An 18,915-nucleotide genomic window follows, 5' to 3' on the forward strand; every position below is an offset into this window, starting at 1 on the left:
GGGCCATGTTCACTAGGTATAAAAAAACTCATGCTTAACCAGCCTTCAACGTAAATTTAATTGTAAGAATAATTATTTTTAAGTAGAGTTATTTTGAGTTAAACTTTTGATGTAAATCTAAAGGTAGTTAAACATGAATTTCTTGATCAGTTAGCGACTAGATAAACACTAACGTTTGATGCATTCTCTGGTATAGAGCGCATATATCCATAAACATGCTTGTTAGTTAAACGGAATTAATAGTTTGAGATTGCAATGTTTAGTATAAAATTCAAACAAAATTATCTTTTATTATGTAAAACAAGCTCCCAACTAATTAATTTGTTCCCATATAACTCGTATACAGTTTCATTAAGAAGGAAGAAGATCGATCACCGTCTTCATTATTCTCACTCAGATACTTCCAGAATTATTGAATACATAATACTAATGAATCTGGGGTGTGTGCATGTGTATGTGTATGTGTATGTGTAAGTGTAAATGTGTATAATTCTATATCAAGGCCCCAAAAAGGCTCTTGTTAAGCGTGAATATGCATGGATGATCAGTTGTTCCAGTGCGGAAGTGGCACAGCGAAGAGCTTCATGAGCCCGTCCTTGCAGTTGTAACCATTTTTGTCACCGCTGGCAAAATAGTAAGGCCTCCACTGGTTAAGTTCAACTTTGAAGCCCTCGCCGGCACCCTGGTTTGGACCGGCCAATATCTTGGCCTTGCTGAAGTCGCAGCTTATGTAACTCCACAGGTTGGGAAGCAGGTACACGCTGTAGCCACTGTTCTTCCCGCTTGGTGGATCATACTTGAACACTGCGGCATTTAAACAAACACAGGGAAGTGAGCGCTACTAAATGACATGCATTAACACATGCATGATGCAGGTAATGTGTGCGTTCGAGTGGGACTTACCGAGTTCGTCATTTATGTAGAAAGGGCTGTTTTGGAGGACCCATTCTGTGTAGTTAAAGCCGAAACGCCAGCCTTCACTCCCTCCGACGACAATGGTTTTGGCCTCGCTAACTGCTAACAGAGAAGCAGCAGCTAGGAGGAGAATGAAGCCTTGTGTAGTGTAACTGATGGAAGCCATTTGCGTATCTTAAACTAGTAGTTGTTGTTCTTCAACTTCAACAATGTTCCAAGTAAAATGTATAAACTGGAAGATGAGAAGGTGATGAGAAAACATAAGCGCTTATAGGGTTTATATAGGAAAAAAATTTGACTATTGCCTCTGTCAATTGAATTGGTTGGTGATGAAATGCGACGCTTTAAATTTGAATCAAGTAATTCAACATGTTCTTATTTCCAGATTCCAGAAGGTGATTTTTTGCTCCGTTTTTTCTCATTTGGTAATTACTGAACTGCCAAAGTTCAGATTAGTGAGATTACGTAGCTTCAATCAGAATAAATGGAGGGCACAGAAGTAAAATGCATGGTTGACGAATGGTTTTGGTCATGGCTATTTAGGTGATCATCCACTAAGAACAAGAACTTGTGCAGTGGCTATAATTACCGGCGCATTAAGGGTTCAAAAGGTCAGAGTAAGGCAACGGGGTATAGTTAATTAGGGTGGATGTTAACACGAGGATTCAACGACGGTCAACCGACGCCATTTCTACAATTCTATGTCTCAGTTTGCAGGCTAGCTCGTAGTGCGCTTCAGAGAATTTGGAGAAGGAAGATCATCACCATTTGCTCTATTATTGATCGCTTTGATTTTCTTTACAAAGGTTGACACAAGACCATTCTACATTTTTCATATTCTAAAACACCTCATATTTCTATACAAAGGCTCAAACCAACTAGAAACCAAGCATATACTACTATACTAGAAACATCTCAACACGTACATGAACTCAACTGTCCTAACAGCTAACTAATTAAAAGGTTTTACACTTTCAGTTTCTGTTCAATTCTCATTATATCCATTCGATTAATTTGCCCGAGCTAATCTCGTCTAATCCCTTATTTATTTATTTATTTATTAAAAAAAAGGTATGAGAAACACTAGGGCATAGATTTTCATATATTCTATGTGGTTTTCTTGTGAAACCATTTTTGCCGAGCATATCATGAAGAAACAAGGTATGTAGGGCAATCCAAGCAGCGATTCACAAGAAACAAGGTAGGTTGATATCAAAAATATTCTACCCTAACATTTTTTAAACCCGAGCGTCTAAAATGTCATGTTTTTGTTGGTGATTTCTAGCAATCTTACAGTCCGACCTCCAAACTCAAGATATGGTAATTTCAGCTTGGCCAACTACAAGCCTTAATGCATTACAACATTATTGCCATACCCTGATCCGGATGTGACAAATTTTGATTCCATCAGCCTTTGGGCTTTGTCGCAATTGGAATCTAACATTATTGACCAACTATTGCAAAATTGCATAGTAATGTGCTTCATGCTTTTAGTAGCTCTGTATATGGAAGCAGGTCAGGCAAGGTAAGGCCAGCTAGCTGGCAGCTGGTAATTATAAGTAGCTGCCATTGTGATTACTGTGAATGCCAGAATATATTGTGTTTGAATTGGTGGGAAAAGGACTAGAAATTCAAAGAAATTTACCAAACCCCACTTGCCATTATAAACTTAACCAAGGTCCAGTACTTTTCATTATAAACCCAAGAAGGGAATATATGATTTGATTTTGTTGCTGGTGCTGCTTCTGCAGAAGAATACAACTGTGAAGTACTACTCATCACATGGTCCATAAACACATTGCTTTAATGCCACAGCAACTCACAAGTCTAAGAATTGAATTGCAGAAGAACAAGAAGTACACTAAACCCAGCTCAAGAACTACCAGTGATATCCACCTGTTCTTTCACTTAATATTCTAAGAGCTGAAGGCATTGCCCTTTCCTTTTCAATGGCTTAAATGGATGGAACATAGCACCTGCCTTGGTCAATGATCAAGCAAATGTAGTAACTTCCATTAACTGAAGTGCAGAATACAGCTGAAGACACAATGAGCTTGCTATGCAGTACAAAACTTCAAAAAACAAATAACAGAAGAGCTGTGATAGCCTACCGTATTGAATCAAAACCCAGAAGAGTGCTAGCTAGAACTAGAAGTTATGCATCTGCAGAAGTTGCTGATGTTTGAGCATCAGATTGCTCAGATGGTTGTGCTGGTGGTGTTGCTGTTGACACATTGGGCCTGGGAAGTGAGACAGTACTGATCCTTCCATCAATGCAAGATGAGCATTTGGTCTCGGCCCAGCTCTCCATATCGTAATGGCCGTAGCCCATGATAGTCTTGCCGGAGCAGAGCCGTCCGATTACAACAGCAACTGCGGCGAGGATTACTACCATTACTAGCACACCAACTACTGCACCAATCGAGCCATGCGGGGAGTAAGTGCTGGCGTCGCTGCCCTGTATTATAAAGGCTTGTGGTGGTGGTGGAGGTTGCTCACCATATGGCCTGGACATTTTGACAAACACCCAGCAGACTAAAACTACTGTGTTTACCTTTCAGAACAAAACTGGCATTGAAATACAAAAAGAGAAAAGCTTTGGGTGACCCAGAATGTGATCTAGCCAATGCATGGCATGGGTTTGTGCATTTTGATTCTTTGAAAGGCTTTGGTCACTTCATGACTTGTGAGAGAGAGTGCCCAGAGCTAGCTAGTGTTTATTCTCTCTCTTACTGTAGAGAGAGAGAGAGAGAGAGAGAGAGAGAGAGAGAAGTAAAAGATTCGGTTGATTTGAAAATCTGAGAGAGAATCAGCAAGAGGCAAAAGGAGAGGGATGAGAGGGGGTTGTTTCGAGTATTTGTCGTTGGTTTTAAAGCGAGGGGAACCCCCGGATGCAGTAAAAAGACAAGAGGAAGAGTAAAACGTGACCGGAAAAGTTGGAATCTTATTAAGTCTTTGGAAGTGTTGAACACTTTCCAAGAGAAGCACTTCTCGAAAAAACGTCCTCGAGCCTTTTCAGTGTTTCCTTTTCTTTTCTGTCACCGTAGACACGAATCCGGCAAACAGTGAGCTCAACAGTGTGGTACCAGTCTAGACAATCCCCCAATTTCAAACTTGACCCTCTTCTCATGTCTTAGCTTTTTGAGTAAGTAGTAACTCCCGACTCCTGGTTCACATAACATTCATATAGTAAACCACGGTTCTTATGATAAACAAACGTTCTCTTCGTAGAAAAAGAAAAAAGACATCAAAAATGAGATCAATTGAGCAGGTGAGCAGGCCAAGCCAATGCTCTCAACTTGGTACCTTGGAAATTCCAAAGACAGGTATCTTCTAATTAATCAACTGCTGAGACAGTACTAGCTGGTCATCAGTGATGACTGATGACTGATGAAGCTAATCGAAGCTATAGGAGGAATAGGGCACAGCTATTATGGGATAGAGGAGTGACCCTGACAATACCATAACTCAATTCATGATCCCCAGAATCTTTCTAGTCATCTGAATCTACGGACCATATATGGTGCTCCCTCCTTGCTATATATAATTCATAAAAATTCAGTACTAGAACACATGAGTACTCCTGTCCTGCCATGGAATACAAATGATTTCAAAGAGAAAATGATAAAACAAGGACACCATGTGATAGGATACCCCAAATCATAGACATAATCATGTCCCCTAATATAGTTGATACTACTCAATTCAAACAAACCGAGTTCCTATTTCCATGAAAAAAAAAAGAACACGTATACACAGTATATTAATATTTGCCTCTAAAATAGGTCTCATAGCAGTAGAGTTAAATTTATTGTTAAATTTGTCAACATTTAGATTTAAAGTAGCAATTTTTAAACTTTTGCTCCAGCAGTATTGCTAAATTGTATACATTAGCTAAGTTTTAGTTAATTGTCTCCCCAAGATTGATAAATTTATCAATTTTCTCTATCAATTTATAAATGTATCAACTTCTTAAGTATCCTGCTGGAGCAAAGATTCATTTAAAAATTGATAAATCTTTAATTTTTTTCAATTTATCAATACTGCTAGAGATGCTCTAAGGTAGGAGTAGTGGATCAATGAAATGCCTTAACTTCTGATTTACTGTTTTTTTTATGATTAAATAAACAACTCAAACATAACAACCAATTTATTGTCAACTGACCATCTCTCGCTTATAAAAGAGAAACTGATATCGCTAGACCAAATAGTGTTGGGGTTTGAGCTACTTTTATTATTAGGAAGTTTAATTTCTCCTCTAATCCTGTTTTGATTTTTTTTTTTTTTTTTTTAATTCCTCCACTCTTTGTTGTAGTTTATTTTCTACACTAACAATGGGCGGCGTTGGGGCTCCTCATCCAAACCCAAACTGAAATAACAGTAGATATAACTGGCGTTGCTTTTGTTTCAGGCCCAAACTGAGAGAAGAGTAGATGGGGTTGGGCTATTTCAGGTTAGCCCACAAGCCCTTTTCTAGAATCAAAATGTTTGCCGACACTACCGAATCACCAGTCAAACAAATCAAGTTGAAAGCGTCGAACCATTTTATCCAAACTTCCTTGTCACTTTTGAAGTAAATATCAAAACAAAATATGAGCTGGTTATATATATGTGGATAAGGCTCGGCGGCTCAGCCAGACCTCAACCTTTACTTCACCCACAAAACCCACATGCCAGAATTAGCTGCTGACCTAACTCAGTAAACCTTTTATACGTCATTCCTCAAAGAAAGAACGGTGTTGATGAAAACCAGAAGCATGGAGTTGAACGCAGGTGAACGCTTCAAGTCATAATATCCGGTGTGGGAGCCCTAGCTCAATCAGCTCTGGCCCTCTTCGCCATGTGCGTTTTGTCTTCATGCTTGGCTTATTCGCTTCTATATCTTACAGATTCATCCCCTGTATACACAGAGCAAACAAAGCTAGCAGCATAGTGAGCTTAGTCCAACTCGCCAGGGAGGAGTAGTACGTGCTCGAGTCGAGTAGCTATCCTGAAGATGAGGGGAACAGGCGGTAACGACGGCGGCCGCGGTGGTGGTGACGGAGGCACACGTAGTGATCAGTCCCAAGGTCAAGGAGGAAGTGGAACAGGCGGTAACGACGGTGGCAGGGGTGGTGTTGGCGGAGGCACACGTAGTGATCAGTCCCAAGGTCAAGGAGGAAGGGCACCTGTGCCGCCCAGAGGAGCTATTTTGAGGAGGATATTTGTGGAGATAGGTAGCCAGCTAGACCAGTGATCTGCTTTCTGGTTATTCTCATCGATCGGTCTTTTAGGGTTTATTCTCCTTTTATAAGGCGATATGGTTGTAATGGTATCGAAGAATATTGAAGTTTAATTTCAGTTATTTTCTTTCTTTAGCTTTCTCTTTCCTTTCTTTGCAATGGCTTTTCATGGCTGAGATCCTGAGGATCCTAACAAGTGGTATCAGAGCCCACATCTGAGGCTGATTCCGGCAAGATACGGCGAAGGGGTTACTGGAAATTGCTACGATCACTCTTTGGTTGAAGCCACTTATCATCCTGTGACCAATTTCACACCACCGCTGTATTCTTACACACCACCCAGCCAAACCCGTACCCACCACCTCAGAATTTCTCACAACCAAACTACGTACCTCTGCAGCTCACACAGCCAAACTCATACCCACCACCGTAGAACAACCATTCTGCAACCCTAATCAATGGCCACTGGCTTCCTCTCCGATTCCCTTGTGTTTCTCAGACTCACACACGATACTACTCTTCTTCTCACTTGCAACCCACTCATCATATTGCTCCACAACCACTCACCACTTCTCCTCAAAGCCCATCCATTCCTTCATACTACACACCTCATCCTAACCCGAATCTCTAGATTCACCCTTCAATTTCACAAAACCATTCACTTGAATCACAAATTGTTCACTCGCATCTCTGGAAGGCTCACAGCAAGCAACTCGCTCTCGAGTCAACTGCTACCACTGGAGGAGTGAAGAAGCCCTGCCGATTCAAGCTAGGAACTGTCGCGCTTCGTGAGACCGGCAAGTACCAAAAACACAATGAACTCTTGAGGCGCAAGCCCCAATTTTCAGTTTGCAAAGTCAGCTTATCATCCAAATTGACATAAATTCAGAATTTTTTAGCTTTCCTCATATCGTGATTTATCTGCTGCCATTGTTCTCCTATATGTTCCCTTCTTATCTGCTGCAACCATCAAGTTCAGTTAGCTTACAAGGATGTTGGGTTATTGAATTGGGATGTTATCATTGTAATTGTTTTCTTTCATGAAAATTGGCTATGGTTGTGTAGTTTGTTCCAACAATTATGTTTGTTACCAAGCATATGATTAAGGGAGGGTGCTAGGATTATAGGAGCAATATAATCAATAAGAACATCTACAATGTAGCTCTAAGCTCTTCAACTTATCTTTACTTTCTTGTTCTTTTATTTTCAATAAATCTCTGATTCTTACTATAATATCAGAGCCATGGTCACGTTTTTGTGGCTGTGTGCATTAAATCTATCTTTGCTTCCGCATCTTTCATTTTCGTCTAGTATGAGAATCGTGTTTTCCCCAATTTCAAAACCCTAAAACCAATTTCAGTTTCAATTTCGAATCGATTCCTTTTCCTCGGTCTTTAATCGGCGAAGCCCAGCCGTTCTTCGTCACCGGCAAGGCCCGATTCGTCGCCTTCCATCCTCGACCTGATCTCTGATTGAGTTCGATTCTGTGTACGTCGCGGGTGCTGAAATTTATGGCCTCGACGGTGATAGCTTCAAGGTCTGGGCCTCTTCTTCTTGTTCTTCAAGGTCTTCAATTGCGAGGAGTTATTTTTTTGGGAGTCTATGGTTATCGAATTGGACTGCATCCTATGTTAATTTCTGCCTCTCCCCTCAGCTAGCATCAAAATCTTAAGATTTTCAGTTTCTGATGGTAATCTCTTTCCCGATTTGGTCATCTCTATCTCTTGGAATCATGGTATTGAGGTTGTGATCTCGGTTACTCTGCCTAGTATCATCATTTGTCTATTTTCTTTCCTAATTGAAGTTAAAAGTATGAAGATGAATTTTATCCTTATTTTTGGACTGGTGATACTGGCTAGAAGATCTAGATTTCATTTGATTGTGAGGCTCCATTTGTTAGTTGTGTTCATCTCTGGGAGATTTACCTATTGAAGAAGGGCAGTGTGCAAAGGAAAATTGTGTTCTCTGAAATTCATTCTCTGTACTGTGCAGCATCCCAGCATAATTTGGTAGTATCTTTTCGATTGGGTAGCTCTGTTACTTGATTCATAGATTTTTGCTATGGTCTCGTCTGTTAGGCACAATGTCGTCAGTTTTCCAGTTTTTTCTTTTTATCAAAGTTATGTTTGAAGTCAAAAATTGACGAAGATTTTAGATTTGTTTTTCGGACTGGTGACTTGGCTTAAGGAGTTTGGATTATGGTATGGATTTATGAGTTTGTGTGCTAGTTCTACCTACTTGGGAGATGGTGTCCAAATCAGTTGCTATGTTGTTCTGGTGATGAAGAAATTGGCAGGTTTACTAGTCTTTTTTGATTGCTAGTGGTGGGAGTTACTTGGGCTGTGCTATCTTACTAAATGTTGCTATTGAGTTGCTGGAATTCAAGTATTGGGCTGCTGGAATTATCTGAATGATTATTAGATCCCTTGAAGCCACTAATTTGCAGATGATGAATTATTGAAAAATGAGATTATCGAGCTATCTTTAATCTCTGCAGACCTATATAAGCCGCTGCTGCTGTTGTTGTAGTTTTGTGTGTAAATATGTGTCTAATGATTGGCAGTCTTGTGTGTCGTAGTACTTATAAATCTACCCGGCCGCCATTGATTGTACAGTGAAGCCAGATAAGGCATGGGGGAATTCCATGCCTAGCTAGGGAACTAGGGATGAGACCAGCAAGATGAAGCGCTTGTACTGATTAACCTGGTTCCCTTTGGAAAATGATTGAATAAAATCAGTGTAAATCTTCATGACTTGCTTCTTATTTCTTGGATTTCTGACTCTTAATTTCTAGCTCTTACATACCTTAAACCCATGAGTTTTACATCGAAACTTGACTGTTTCTCAGATCTAACCATGACTTTTCTTTACAATATATAGAGATTTTGTATATCTGTTTATAGTTGCTGATTAGTTTTTTGACTCCAAACATTTTCTTTCCTCGTAAGAACATTGAATCGATCGGTAGTTTGATCTTGTTGGTTGGTAACCCCCATTGAGTCTAAGGATGTAGTTCTCTTCAATAATTTTCATCTTTTTATTGCAAGGGGATCTCAAATGGAGAAGATCTTGAATCAGAACCACCAACCAATCCATTTTCTATATATCCAATAGGCAAATGACATGTGACGAAATATAATTTTGGATATGCAAGAGAAAGGTACTATATTTTTCATATCGGCCGCCCTAATTGGTGGTGCTTCTGAATATACAAACAGAATGTGATGCCAAAATATGTAATGTACCCTGCAATGTCGTTCTAGAAAGTTGAGACTAGAGAGGCATTTACATCTACATGATGAAATCGTCAAAAGTAGCCACCATGTTCTACCTTACCGTTGCCAACGGATTTCATACCCGGCAACCAAATTCAAATGTCTGAAAAGAAAAAGAGCAAAAGCAAAAGCCATACTCACACACACACACCTTTCCCTCTATTTTTCACTTGAAAAAAGTACTTGCACTATATCAGCACTTATACCTTACACCACATCAAATTCCCACAACACTACCAAAATCAAAACCCAGCAGAAACCATGGGTTCTTGCATTAGCAAATGCAGCCCCAAATCCCAGTTCCAAATCGAAGAAGACGATCAATTCTGCAATCAAGTCCAAGACAAGCTGGTAATCTCAACCCAACCTCCTAAACCTACCACTCCAATTCCCTCTCATCATCATTCAAACAAAATCTCTCCCTTTCCTTCTTCCCCTTCACATTCCACTTCCTCAGCTTCTTCCTTCTCTTATTGCACCACCACCACTACTAACTCTAACTCCACCCTCAGCTCATCGAGCTCAACTTTATCAAGCAGCGCTTCTTCGGTTTCGAGCAGTTCAAAGATCGACCGATCCTTCTCCAACGAGTTCTTGTGGTCTTGCTACAAAGAAAACCCGCATATATCTCGCATAGCTTCAATCAAGGAAGCACAAAAACCAGTTGCGGCGGCAACGTTGAGAAAACACCACCACCACTACCAGCCTAGCCCAATAAACAGAGGAAATGGGAGTCCTCAAACAACGCCGCAGAAGAGAGTCCGCACAAGTACTTCACCAACTCTAAAGCGACAGAAGAGCTTCCGTAAAGAGCCCGAGAAGCCCGTGATCTCTAGAAGCTTAAGGTCGCCGTCTCCGAGTAGAAGGTTCAATGTTTCAGAGAAGAACAGGGGAACAGTTATGGCCAACCCGCCAAAAATTGTTTCAAATATCAGGCCGGCTAGTCCGAACAACAACCCAAGTGGGTTAATGGCTCGGCCTTGTTTGAAGAGTCCTGCGAGAGAGACGCAGACTAGGATTCACAGGATCAGTTCCAAAATCGATGAAGTTGCAGTTAGAGAAGCTCTGGCTCATGACCATTATATGGAGTCTGTTCCTGAGGACATTGATAACCCTTTAATCTCTTTGGATTGTTTTATTTTCTTGTAGAAAATTAACGTCGAGTGTGCTACTGCATATAGAAAGGTTTTGATTTCATTCATTTGTGGGTTTGGTATGGTTTTGTTCATTTATTTTCTGTATATTTGTTTGGTTTGATATCTTGGTTGTACTCTATTATCGTATCGTATGATATTCGTATCTTATGATGAACAATGTTTGGGCTTGATACTTCATTGCTTCTTTTCGGCCTGGGCTGTGTGAAAGATCATGGCCCAAAAGACATATTTGATATTTTTGGCCCAGACCCCACAACGTTAGATCACCAATTTCATGATCTTGATGCCAAATTCTGATCTAAATTTGATAAGAATCCACAATAATCAATCTAAAACCGATAACTTGGATGATTCGCTTTGATGTTCAGATCATACTCGAGAATCTTTTAACTTGAATGATGAATGCAATTCATAAACCATATTATTACGTGCTAGCTTATGGGTAATTTTTAACAAATTATATGTATAGAATTTTTTTTTTTTTTTGGGTCAAACAGAAAATTTTATTAAATGAAAAAAAAAAGATAGTACCTAAGAGGGGACATGAAACCAAAACCCTTTAGAAAACAAACAAAAGAACAAATTATATATAGAATTGTTTTAACGAATCCGCTTAAATATTGTCAGACTTATTTTCACCTTTGAAAATTTTAAGCTACTTCATTACTACATTTACCTAGTGGCGAAATTTGGAAAGATATTGATATGTTATTTTCTTTTCACCTAATAGAGAGCCGAAACATGAGTTGGCTAGTATGAATAAGGGCGGATCTAGCCCAAGGCTTGACTGGCTAGAGCCCAGAGATTTCTACATATAAATTCCGCAGTATATGTTCACCTAGCATAAAAGTTGAAATAATAGGTTTGGTTAAGAATATTTGTAGGTTCCTAGTCCTCTTGGGTTCAAATCACAACATCGTAGGTCTTATTTTCTTACAATTTTGCATCCCATTCCTCTTATTTCTTTAAATTTTTCCTTAATTTTCCTAATGTATAATCATCTCTCCGTTTTCTTTTAGTTCTCCCATTGCATTTCTCATTTTCTTTACAATTTTGCATCCATTAATGCCTCTTATTTCTTTAAATTGTTTTTTTTTCCTTAATTTTCCCAAAACATAATCATCTCAAATTGGACAATGGGTCTTACTTTTGTGTGGTATTGAATCTATTGCGTCTGTAGGGTCTAATGTTCTTTTTTTCTTCTAGTAATCAATTAGATGGTAGTTTTAGATACCTAATTTTTTTTTTGGTTAATTTATGGTGGATTTTCATATCACTTTAGTCAACAAGAGGAGGGGGAAAAAAAACCAAGCCCTACCTAGTTCTTAATCATGGATCCGCCACTGAGTATGAAGACTAGTGTAGTCTTAGCCTATATATAACCTAACGTCCCGGGGCAACCAAACGGGTTTAGTATTTAGGGTTGTTTCTGTTTTACGAATAGATTGCGCAGATCGACTTTCCTTTAGAAATCATGCTTATTCCAACACAAGCTAATCCTGATATTGTGTCATTTCTCCTAAATGTCTCTCAAATGCCAACTTAATTAGTGAGGTATTAGGAATCGCAAAAGAATAAAAATAGAAGAAGAAAGAGTATAGATGTTAAATCCAGAAGACAGCTGGGTAGGGGCATGCATAATCGCAGGGGCGATGCCTCCTAAATAGGAAGGCTGAGATCACGTGCTGCAGTCCTGGGTCGAAGAAGTGTTAATTACCTTCTTAGATACTCGTGTCGGCAGTCGGCAGTCGTCGGGAAGTGAAACTAGTTTTTCTCTGTTGAAGAAATTCGATTCAGAAGAGAGATCGAGACCTTAAAAAAATGGCCCCGTCCCAAAACTACTGCATGCGTTTCAATTAGAATGGTCTGAATGGATACTACTCTGCCTTCCAGATTATGGAAATCCAGATGTAACATGCATGGGGTCTCATGTCTATGATCTTCCTGTCCATTATTTCTCTCATGCATGCAGCATGCCTGTCCAGGATTCTGAAAACGACCCCCAGTTTTCTAGCTTATGTGTATGGAATTATGGATGGACCGTATGCACCTACCTAGCTGGCTTCTGTTTTGTCTCTAAAACTCAGAAGGCTAGCATACTATGATGACAAAAGGGGAAGAAGTTTTATTCATCCAGGAATATAGGGTTCTTATAAAATCGAATATATGTTGAATCAATACCAGTACAAATCAATGATACGTATACATAACTATTGCCAATCATCTCTATATATAATAAACACAAATACGTACACGCATACATGGTTCGGCAAAGCGAGGTAGAGCCGTAGGTGGATCTTCCATGCATGGAATCGGCATCAGCGTATCAGATTTCAGAATTCAGATTGGTCTAATTTATCAGATCGAAGGCAATGCGGCCCCTGCCCATCTGAGACGGGTTCGAGGCCAGGAAGCAAATTTAGGATTTTTCTTGTCCTGAGAGTTTTGACTGTTTTGTCTGCAAGCTAATCCCTGTCTGCAGCCCCTACTAGGTATTCATCTATATTCTCGGCACGTCATTTTCCATTCATTTGTCCTCTTCTCCTGCATATTCCTCTCTCTCTCTCTCTCTCTCTCTCTCTCTCTCTCTCTCTCTCTCTCTCTCTCTCTCTCTCTATATATATATATATATATATATATAGCCTTTCTCACGTGCGGATGTCCGCATTTATTCTTACGGTGCGGATTTCCACTTTATACTCACTTTTCAATATCGAATTTTCACATCTCCACCGTCTAATCTTTAGATACTATTGTATAGATCATCTCTGCAAAATTTCAGCTAATTTGGTTATCATTAAGGCACTCAACTCGATTAAACCAATGGATGAACATAATTCTGTTGAACTTAAATCGTTCATGTTTATAACAGAAAAACGCAGTTTTGAGTGCTTTAATGATAACCAAATTAGTTGAAATTTTACAGAGATGATCAGGGCCGGCCCTGTGTTGGTCGAGGCCCTAGATGTAAAAATTAAAAATTAATTTTCATGAAAATTTTTATTAACTAATTAATTGAAATTCAAGAGCCAAACATTCATAATGAAAGGAAGTTAATCATTTTTATGTTAACAAGTTAATTGAATGTCAAATTGAACTCACAAAAATGGAAAGAAGTATATACAATTGGAGATAAATTCTGATAATTAATGTATATTTTTTATTTATAGTAAAAAACAGCTAAAAAACAAACCAACTAATGAATTTTAATGAAAATATTTATGAAAGTTTCAAATCTAGAGGCCCCTAAAATTGTGGGAGGCCCTAGACACCAGCCTAGTTGGTCTTGTCTCAAGGCCGGCCATGGAGATGATCTATACAATAATATCTAAATACTAGACGGTGGAGATATGAAAATTTGATTGAAAAGTGGAAATTCGCACCGTAAGAATAAATGCGGACGTCCGCAGCTGAGAAGCCTTGTATATATATACACAGTTCCAATCCAGAGCGAAGTTTCGCTATGAAATTAAAATGCGAAGCTCCTTTCTTAGTCATTGGATCAATTTACTTAAATCTAATGGACAATGACTAATCTTTCATAACTAGGATAAAAAACCATGTTAACTATTAAGAAAAGGAAAAAGAAAGAAAAAAAAAACGACAATTTGCTCTTTTCGTTTATGTTCCCCCATCTACAAGAAAAACATGAATCGGGAAACATGAATTGGAACATCACGTAATCAATTAAATTGCTTAATCTGGTTGATACAAGAGAAAACGTTTGACTTTATATTTTGATCTTCAATTAATTCAATTATGCACTTGTTCTTCTCAATTTGACCTTTCTTGAATTCAAGATCACATATAAATCTAAAATCTATAGATTAGAAGATCAGAGGAACGTGAGCGTGAGAGAAGATGGAGCACAAAGAAAAAGAAGAAGAAGATCTGGTTGATACAAGAGAAAGCGTTTTCAATTCATTCAATTATGCATTTGTTCTTCTCAATTTATATGTGATCTTGAATTCAAGATCACATATAAATCTATGAATTAGAAGATCAGACGGGGAACGTGAGCGTTAGAGAAGATGGAGCACAGAAAAAGAAGAAGAAGAAGAAGAAGAAGAAGAAGAAGAAGAAGAAGAAGAAGACGAGATGAGAAACCCTAGTTAGGAGATAATTGATTCTTTTGCAATTAAAAAAGAGAGTTAGTGTTTCTCCTAATTTCTACGTTTTTTTCTTTCTTTTTCCTTTTCTTAATAGTTAACATGGTTGTTTACTCTAGTTTGGAGAGATTAGTTATTGTCCATTAGATTTAAGTAAATTGATCCAATGGCTAAGAAAGGAGCTTCGCATTTTAATTCTAGAACGAAACTTCGCTCTGGATAGGAACTGTATATATATATATATACAGATTTTCTCAGGTGCGGACGTCCGCACCAAAGTTTAGGTGCGGATTTCCATTTTTGCACCACTTCCCGATCGAATTTCCTCAAACTTCCTTCTAGACATATCTAGATAATATTGTGTAGATCATCTCTGCAAAATTTCAGTCAATTTGGTGATCGTTAAGGCCCTCAAACTCGAAAAACAAATAGACGGACTGAATTTTGTCCGGTTGTGTTCATACAAGAAAAACTCGAGATTGAGGGCCTTAACGATCACCAAATTGGCTGAAATTTTGCAGAGATGATCTACACAATATTATCTAGATACTAGACGGTGGAGATGAGGAAATTCGATCGGAAAGTGGTGCAAAAATGGAAATCCGCACCAAAACCGTTGGTGCGGACGTCTGCAGCCGAGAAAGGCTATATATATATATATAGACCTTTTCAGATACAGACCTCCATATTTATTCAAAAGGTACAGATTTCTTTAATTGACATACTTTTCGATCATATTTTCTCATCTCAACCATTCATCTTTTAGGTATATATGAGTAGATCATCTCTACAAAATTTTAGCCAAATTGATAATCATTAAGGTATTCAAATTTGTGAATTACATGAATGGTTCATGTTGAACAAATTTGGTTCGTTCATTGTAATTATATAGTTTCGATACCTTAACGATTATCAATTTGGCTGAAAATTTGTAGAGATGATCTACTCATATATACCTATAATGTGAATGGTTAAGATGAGAAAATATGATATAAAAGTGGGTCAATTAAGAAAATCCGTACCTTTTGAATAAATACAGATATTTGGACCTGATAATATCTATATATATATAATTATATAATTAGGGTCCGGTTAAAGGGACATCAAATTAACACAAATTTTGACACTGTTTCTTAGTCATTAGATTTTAAAATAATGAACGGTCTAGATCAATTCCAAATATGATCTCAACAAATTATTAATTGATGTGATAACTAACGTGGCATTACCTAACTAACCAACTTCATAAAAAAAATCAAATTAAAAAAAGAAAGAATGAAAAATTAGATTAAAATCAGGAAACCAAAAAATCTAGTTTGTACGATTAAAAGAAAAGAAAAAAAAAGATCGCCGATCAAAAAAAAGAAAGAATCGAAAATCATCGACAGAAGATCAAAGATGAAGAACACTGACGAAAGAAAGAAGAAGAAAAAAAGAAGCAAAAGAATCAATACGTTGAAAGCATCATTCTGTTCCAATTCACGGATTATATACTTTTGTTTCTGTACTCAATTCAAATCATAAAGCTGCAACTCTAACCTATAAGATCTTCATAGACCAATGACGTCTATGGAAAAAGCAATTATACAATCAATTTCATGGCATATCGTTTTATGCACACAAAAGAACATACAACTTTGCATCATATATGACAGATATATACAGCTCTCTATGGCTAATATATATAATCAATCATACAATCAACTTTATCTAGATTATCCAAGAGATGCAAGTTTTCTAAAACTTCGATCAAAACCAATTTTATTCGCTAGTAAACTATATATATATATATATATATATATATATATATATACACACATATATAGTCTGGATCTAGAGAGGGCCCTATATAGAGTCAATTTCATGGCATATAGGGCCAGATTTTGTTTTTTTATAGCTTTTATTGGGTGTAATTGTTGGTGACACATTAATTAAGGTTTCTTAATTGATAAACTAGAGGTGATTAAAGACAATTAAATGTTGGTCGTTGTTAGACTTTGAGTTTGTAACATTACTTTATTGAAAATTTCATACAAATAGAAAAGAAAAAAAAAACTGAATTTATACGACATTTAAAGTGCCTAACTTTGAGTGTTCGACTCATGTCTGAAAATCTCAAATACGGGCCTGCAGTATTCATGTCTAAATACATTCAGAAGTTGGAGGCCTTTGAAAACCAGAAGCCTTATACGATTGCACCATTTGAAACATATCATATATGGCCGCCTGCTAGGAAATCTCCGAGAATAGCTACCAATCCTACCATGCTTTATTCAATTGACTGATTTGGATTCAGACTTGATGAACTTGAAGAACTGATGGAGGGTAAACTCATCACATCTGTAATGGTTCTGAGTGAATCCAAGCAACTCGGACCAAGTGAAATCTGGGTACTTCCTTGTTCCTACTTCAGTAACAAGTTCCTCTGGAGGTTTCACCACATTGTCATCCTTAGGGCACAAAAAGAATGCCAAAGATCTCCTCTCGGTGACGGCGTTCACACTCGCCCGATGCAGGCAGCTCTTGTACAATCCATTCGATAGCGCCTGTAACATGTCGATATTCCATACACATTAATTCGAGCGAGCTCAAACACCAAATGGTTTCTGGTAAGTTCATACATTCAGATTAGTCTACATGCATGCATGCATGGTAACATTACTAACATACATGAGAAATTACATTAATATTAGTACCCTTGTTCTAAAGTCTAGTTAGGTTAAGATATGTACCGTGAAGGTATCACCAATGTTGATGACCAGAGCACCACGGATGGGTTTCACACATTGCCATTTGTTGTCGACAAAAACTTCAAGCCCCCTAACTTGGTCTTGGTGAAGAATGGTTAGGGATGTTGGATCACAATGAGGACCAGTCCCAAGAGAAAGCTTTGGCTCTTGGCAAGTCGGATAGTAGTTGCACCTCATGATAGAATGAGCATCCTTAAAGAATTCTCTGTACTGCGACCGCTTCACTCCTAGGCTGATCGCCAGTAGCTCCATTATTGAAAGAGCCAAACTCGTCATTGCTTCACAGTATTTTTGGTACACCTTCCTGCAAATTTAATAAAACTCACAAAACCAAATTAACTACCGCATGTACGTGTGTAATTGAGTACTCATCGTGCCTTGATAGTAAACACGTTTGTCTAACTATGTATTAGCTGATCGATAGAGTTTAACCATAATCTAACCTATTTCATAAGTCACGATACATCTTTATGTAAACATCAAGAAGAAACAAACAAGATTTTCAAACACTAAGAGAAAACTACACATTATGTTGCTCTCTTGACTATTCATTTGAATGAATGTCAAATATAATCGGACAAATAATATCAGTTTGACAACAGAACATATTATGGCAAATATTTTGTTTGAAATAGCAAAAGAATACCAAGTAATTGTATTACTAGGATGTAGTTTAGTATATTTACCCAGTATCTTCAAAACCATTCCCTAATTTGGATTTAAAGAAATCCACCACGACTTTCTCTGGTCCATTCTCATGGAAGCCGAAAGACAGTGTTTCCTTCCAGGGAAGTTTTGTGGAGAATCGGTCGGCATGGGAGCCGGAATAACCCCAAGGGCTACCGGGGACTCTCTTGACCCTCAGCTTCTCGCTAATGGGGAGGTGAAAGAACTTATCAAAATGATCCTCAACGAGTTGAATGAGGCTGGAGTCTATACCGTGGTTGGTGACTTGAAAAAAGCCATGGTTCAAGCAAGAAGCCCTAATGAGCTTGGCAGCATTCTCGGTTGCTACATCGTCACCCTTGAAGAAACCCTTGAGATCAATCAGATGTTCATTGAGCTCTTCGTGAGCCGCCACTAAGTCGGCTTCTGGCCAAATGAAACCACTGGGAACATGTGTTTGCCGCTGCAGAAAAGAAGAGTCAATAGGGCAGGGACCTCGTTTGGTTTGTCGAGCATGAAGCTTTGATGATGATGAAAGAAGAATAGGAAGCATGCTGATAGAGAGAGTGAGAGTGAGAGTGAGAGGAAGATCAAACAAGCTAGAAAAGGGGGAAGGGGAATTTGGTTAGCTTTTCATTTGAGAACTGCTTCTTTTATAGGAGGAACAGATGATGATTGCCTAACAGGGATTCGATTTAGCAGATTAAACATGTACGTGTGTATAATACGTTTCTACGACATAGATACAGTCATACAGCCATACAGGCTCTTTATGTACGTACTGTGTTTTGGGTCAACTTAATTATTTGTTACTCAGTAGC

General features: G+C 38.3%; 3 protein-coding genes across 3 annotated transcripts; 1 reads left to right on the forward strand and 2 right to left on the reverse strand.

Moving 5' to 3' along the window:
• Positions 1 to 258: 258 nt before the first annotated feature.
• Positions 259 to 1,168, reverse strand: LOC101290831. The gene is made up of 2 exons (XM_004291094.1): positions 904 to 1,168; positions 259 to 804 (listed from the first exon to the last, which is right to left on the reverse strand). Exons 1-2 carry the CDS (start codon positions 1,079 to 1,081, stop codon positions 545 to 547), a joined length of 438 nt encoding a protein of 145 aa, XP_004291142.1. The 5' UTR covers positions 1,082 to 1,168; the 3' UTR covers positions 259 to 544.
• An 8,452-nt stretch (positions 1,169 to 9,620) lies between these two features.
• On the forward strand, positions 9,621 to 10,561 carry LOC101291112. Its single transcript, XM_004291095.1, has one exon. The coding sequence runs from the start codon at positions 9,674 to 9,676 to the stop codon at positions 10,559 to 10,561; it is 888 nt and encodes a 295-aa protein (XP_004291143.1). The 5' UTR covers positions 9,621 to 9,673.
• Positions 10,562 to 16,951: 6,390 nt separating this feature from the next.
• LOC101296261 (gibberellin 20 oxidase 3-like) lies at positions 16,952 to 18,647 on the reverse strand. Its single transcript, XM_004292783.1, has 3 exons — positions 18,115 to 18,647; positions 17,411 to 17,732; positions 16,952 to 17,224 (listed from the first exon to the last, which is right to left on the reverse strand). Exons 1-3 carry the CDS (start codon positions 18,645 to 18,647, stop codon positions 16,952 to 16,954), a joined length of 1,128 nt encoding a protein of 375 aa, XP_004292831.1.
• Positions 18,648 to 18,915: the final 268 nt, after the last annotated feature.

This window comes from Fragaria vesca, linkage group LG2 (assembly GCF_000184155.1).
Source record: "Fragaria vesca subsp. vesca linkage group LG2, FraVesHawaii_1.0, whole genome shotgun sequence".
Taxonomy (NCBI): Eukaryota; Viridiplantae; Streptophyta; class Magnoliopsida; order Rosales; family Rosaceae; genus Fragaria; species Fragaria vesca.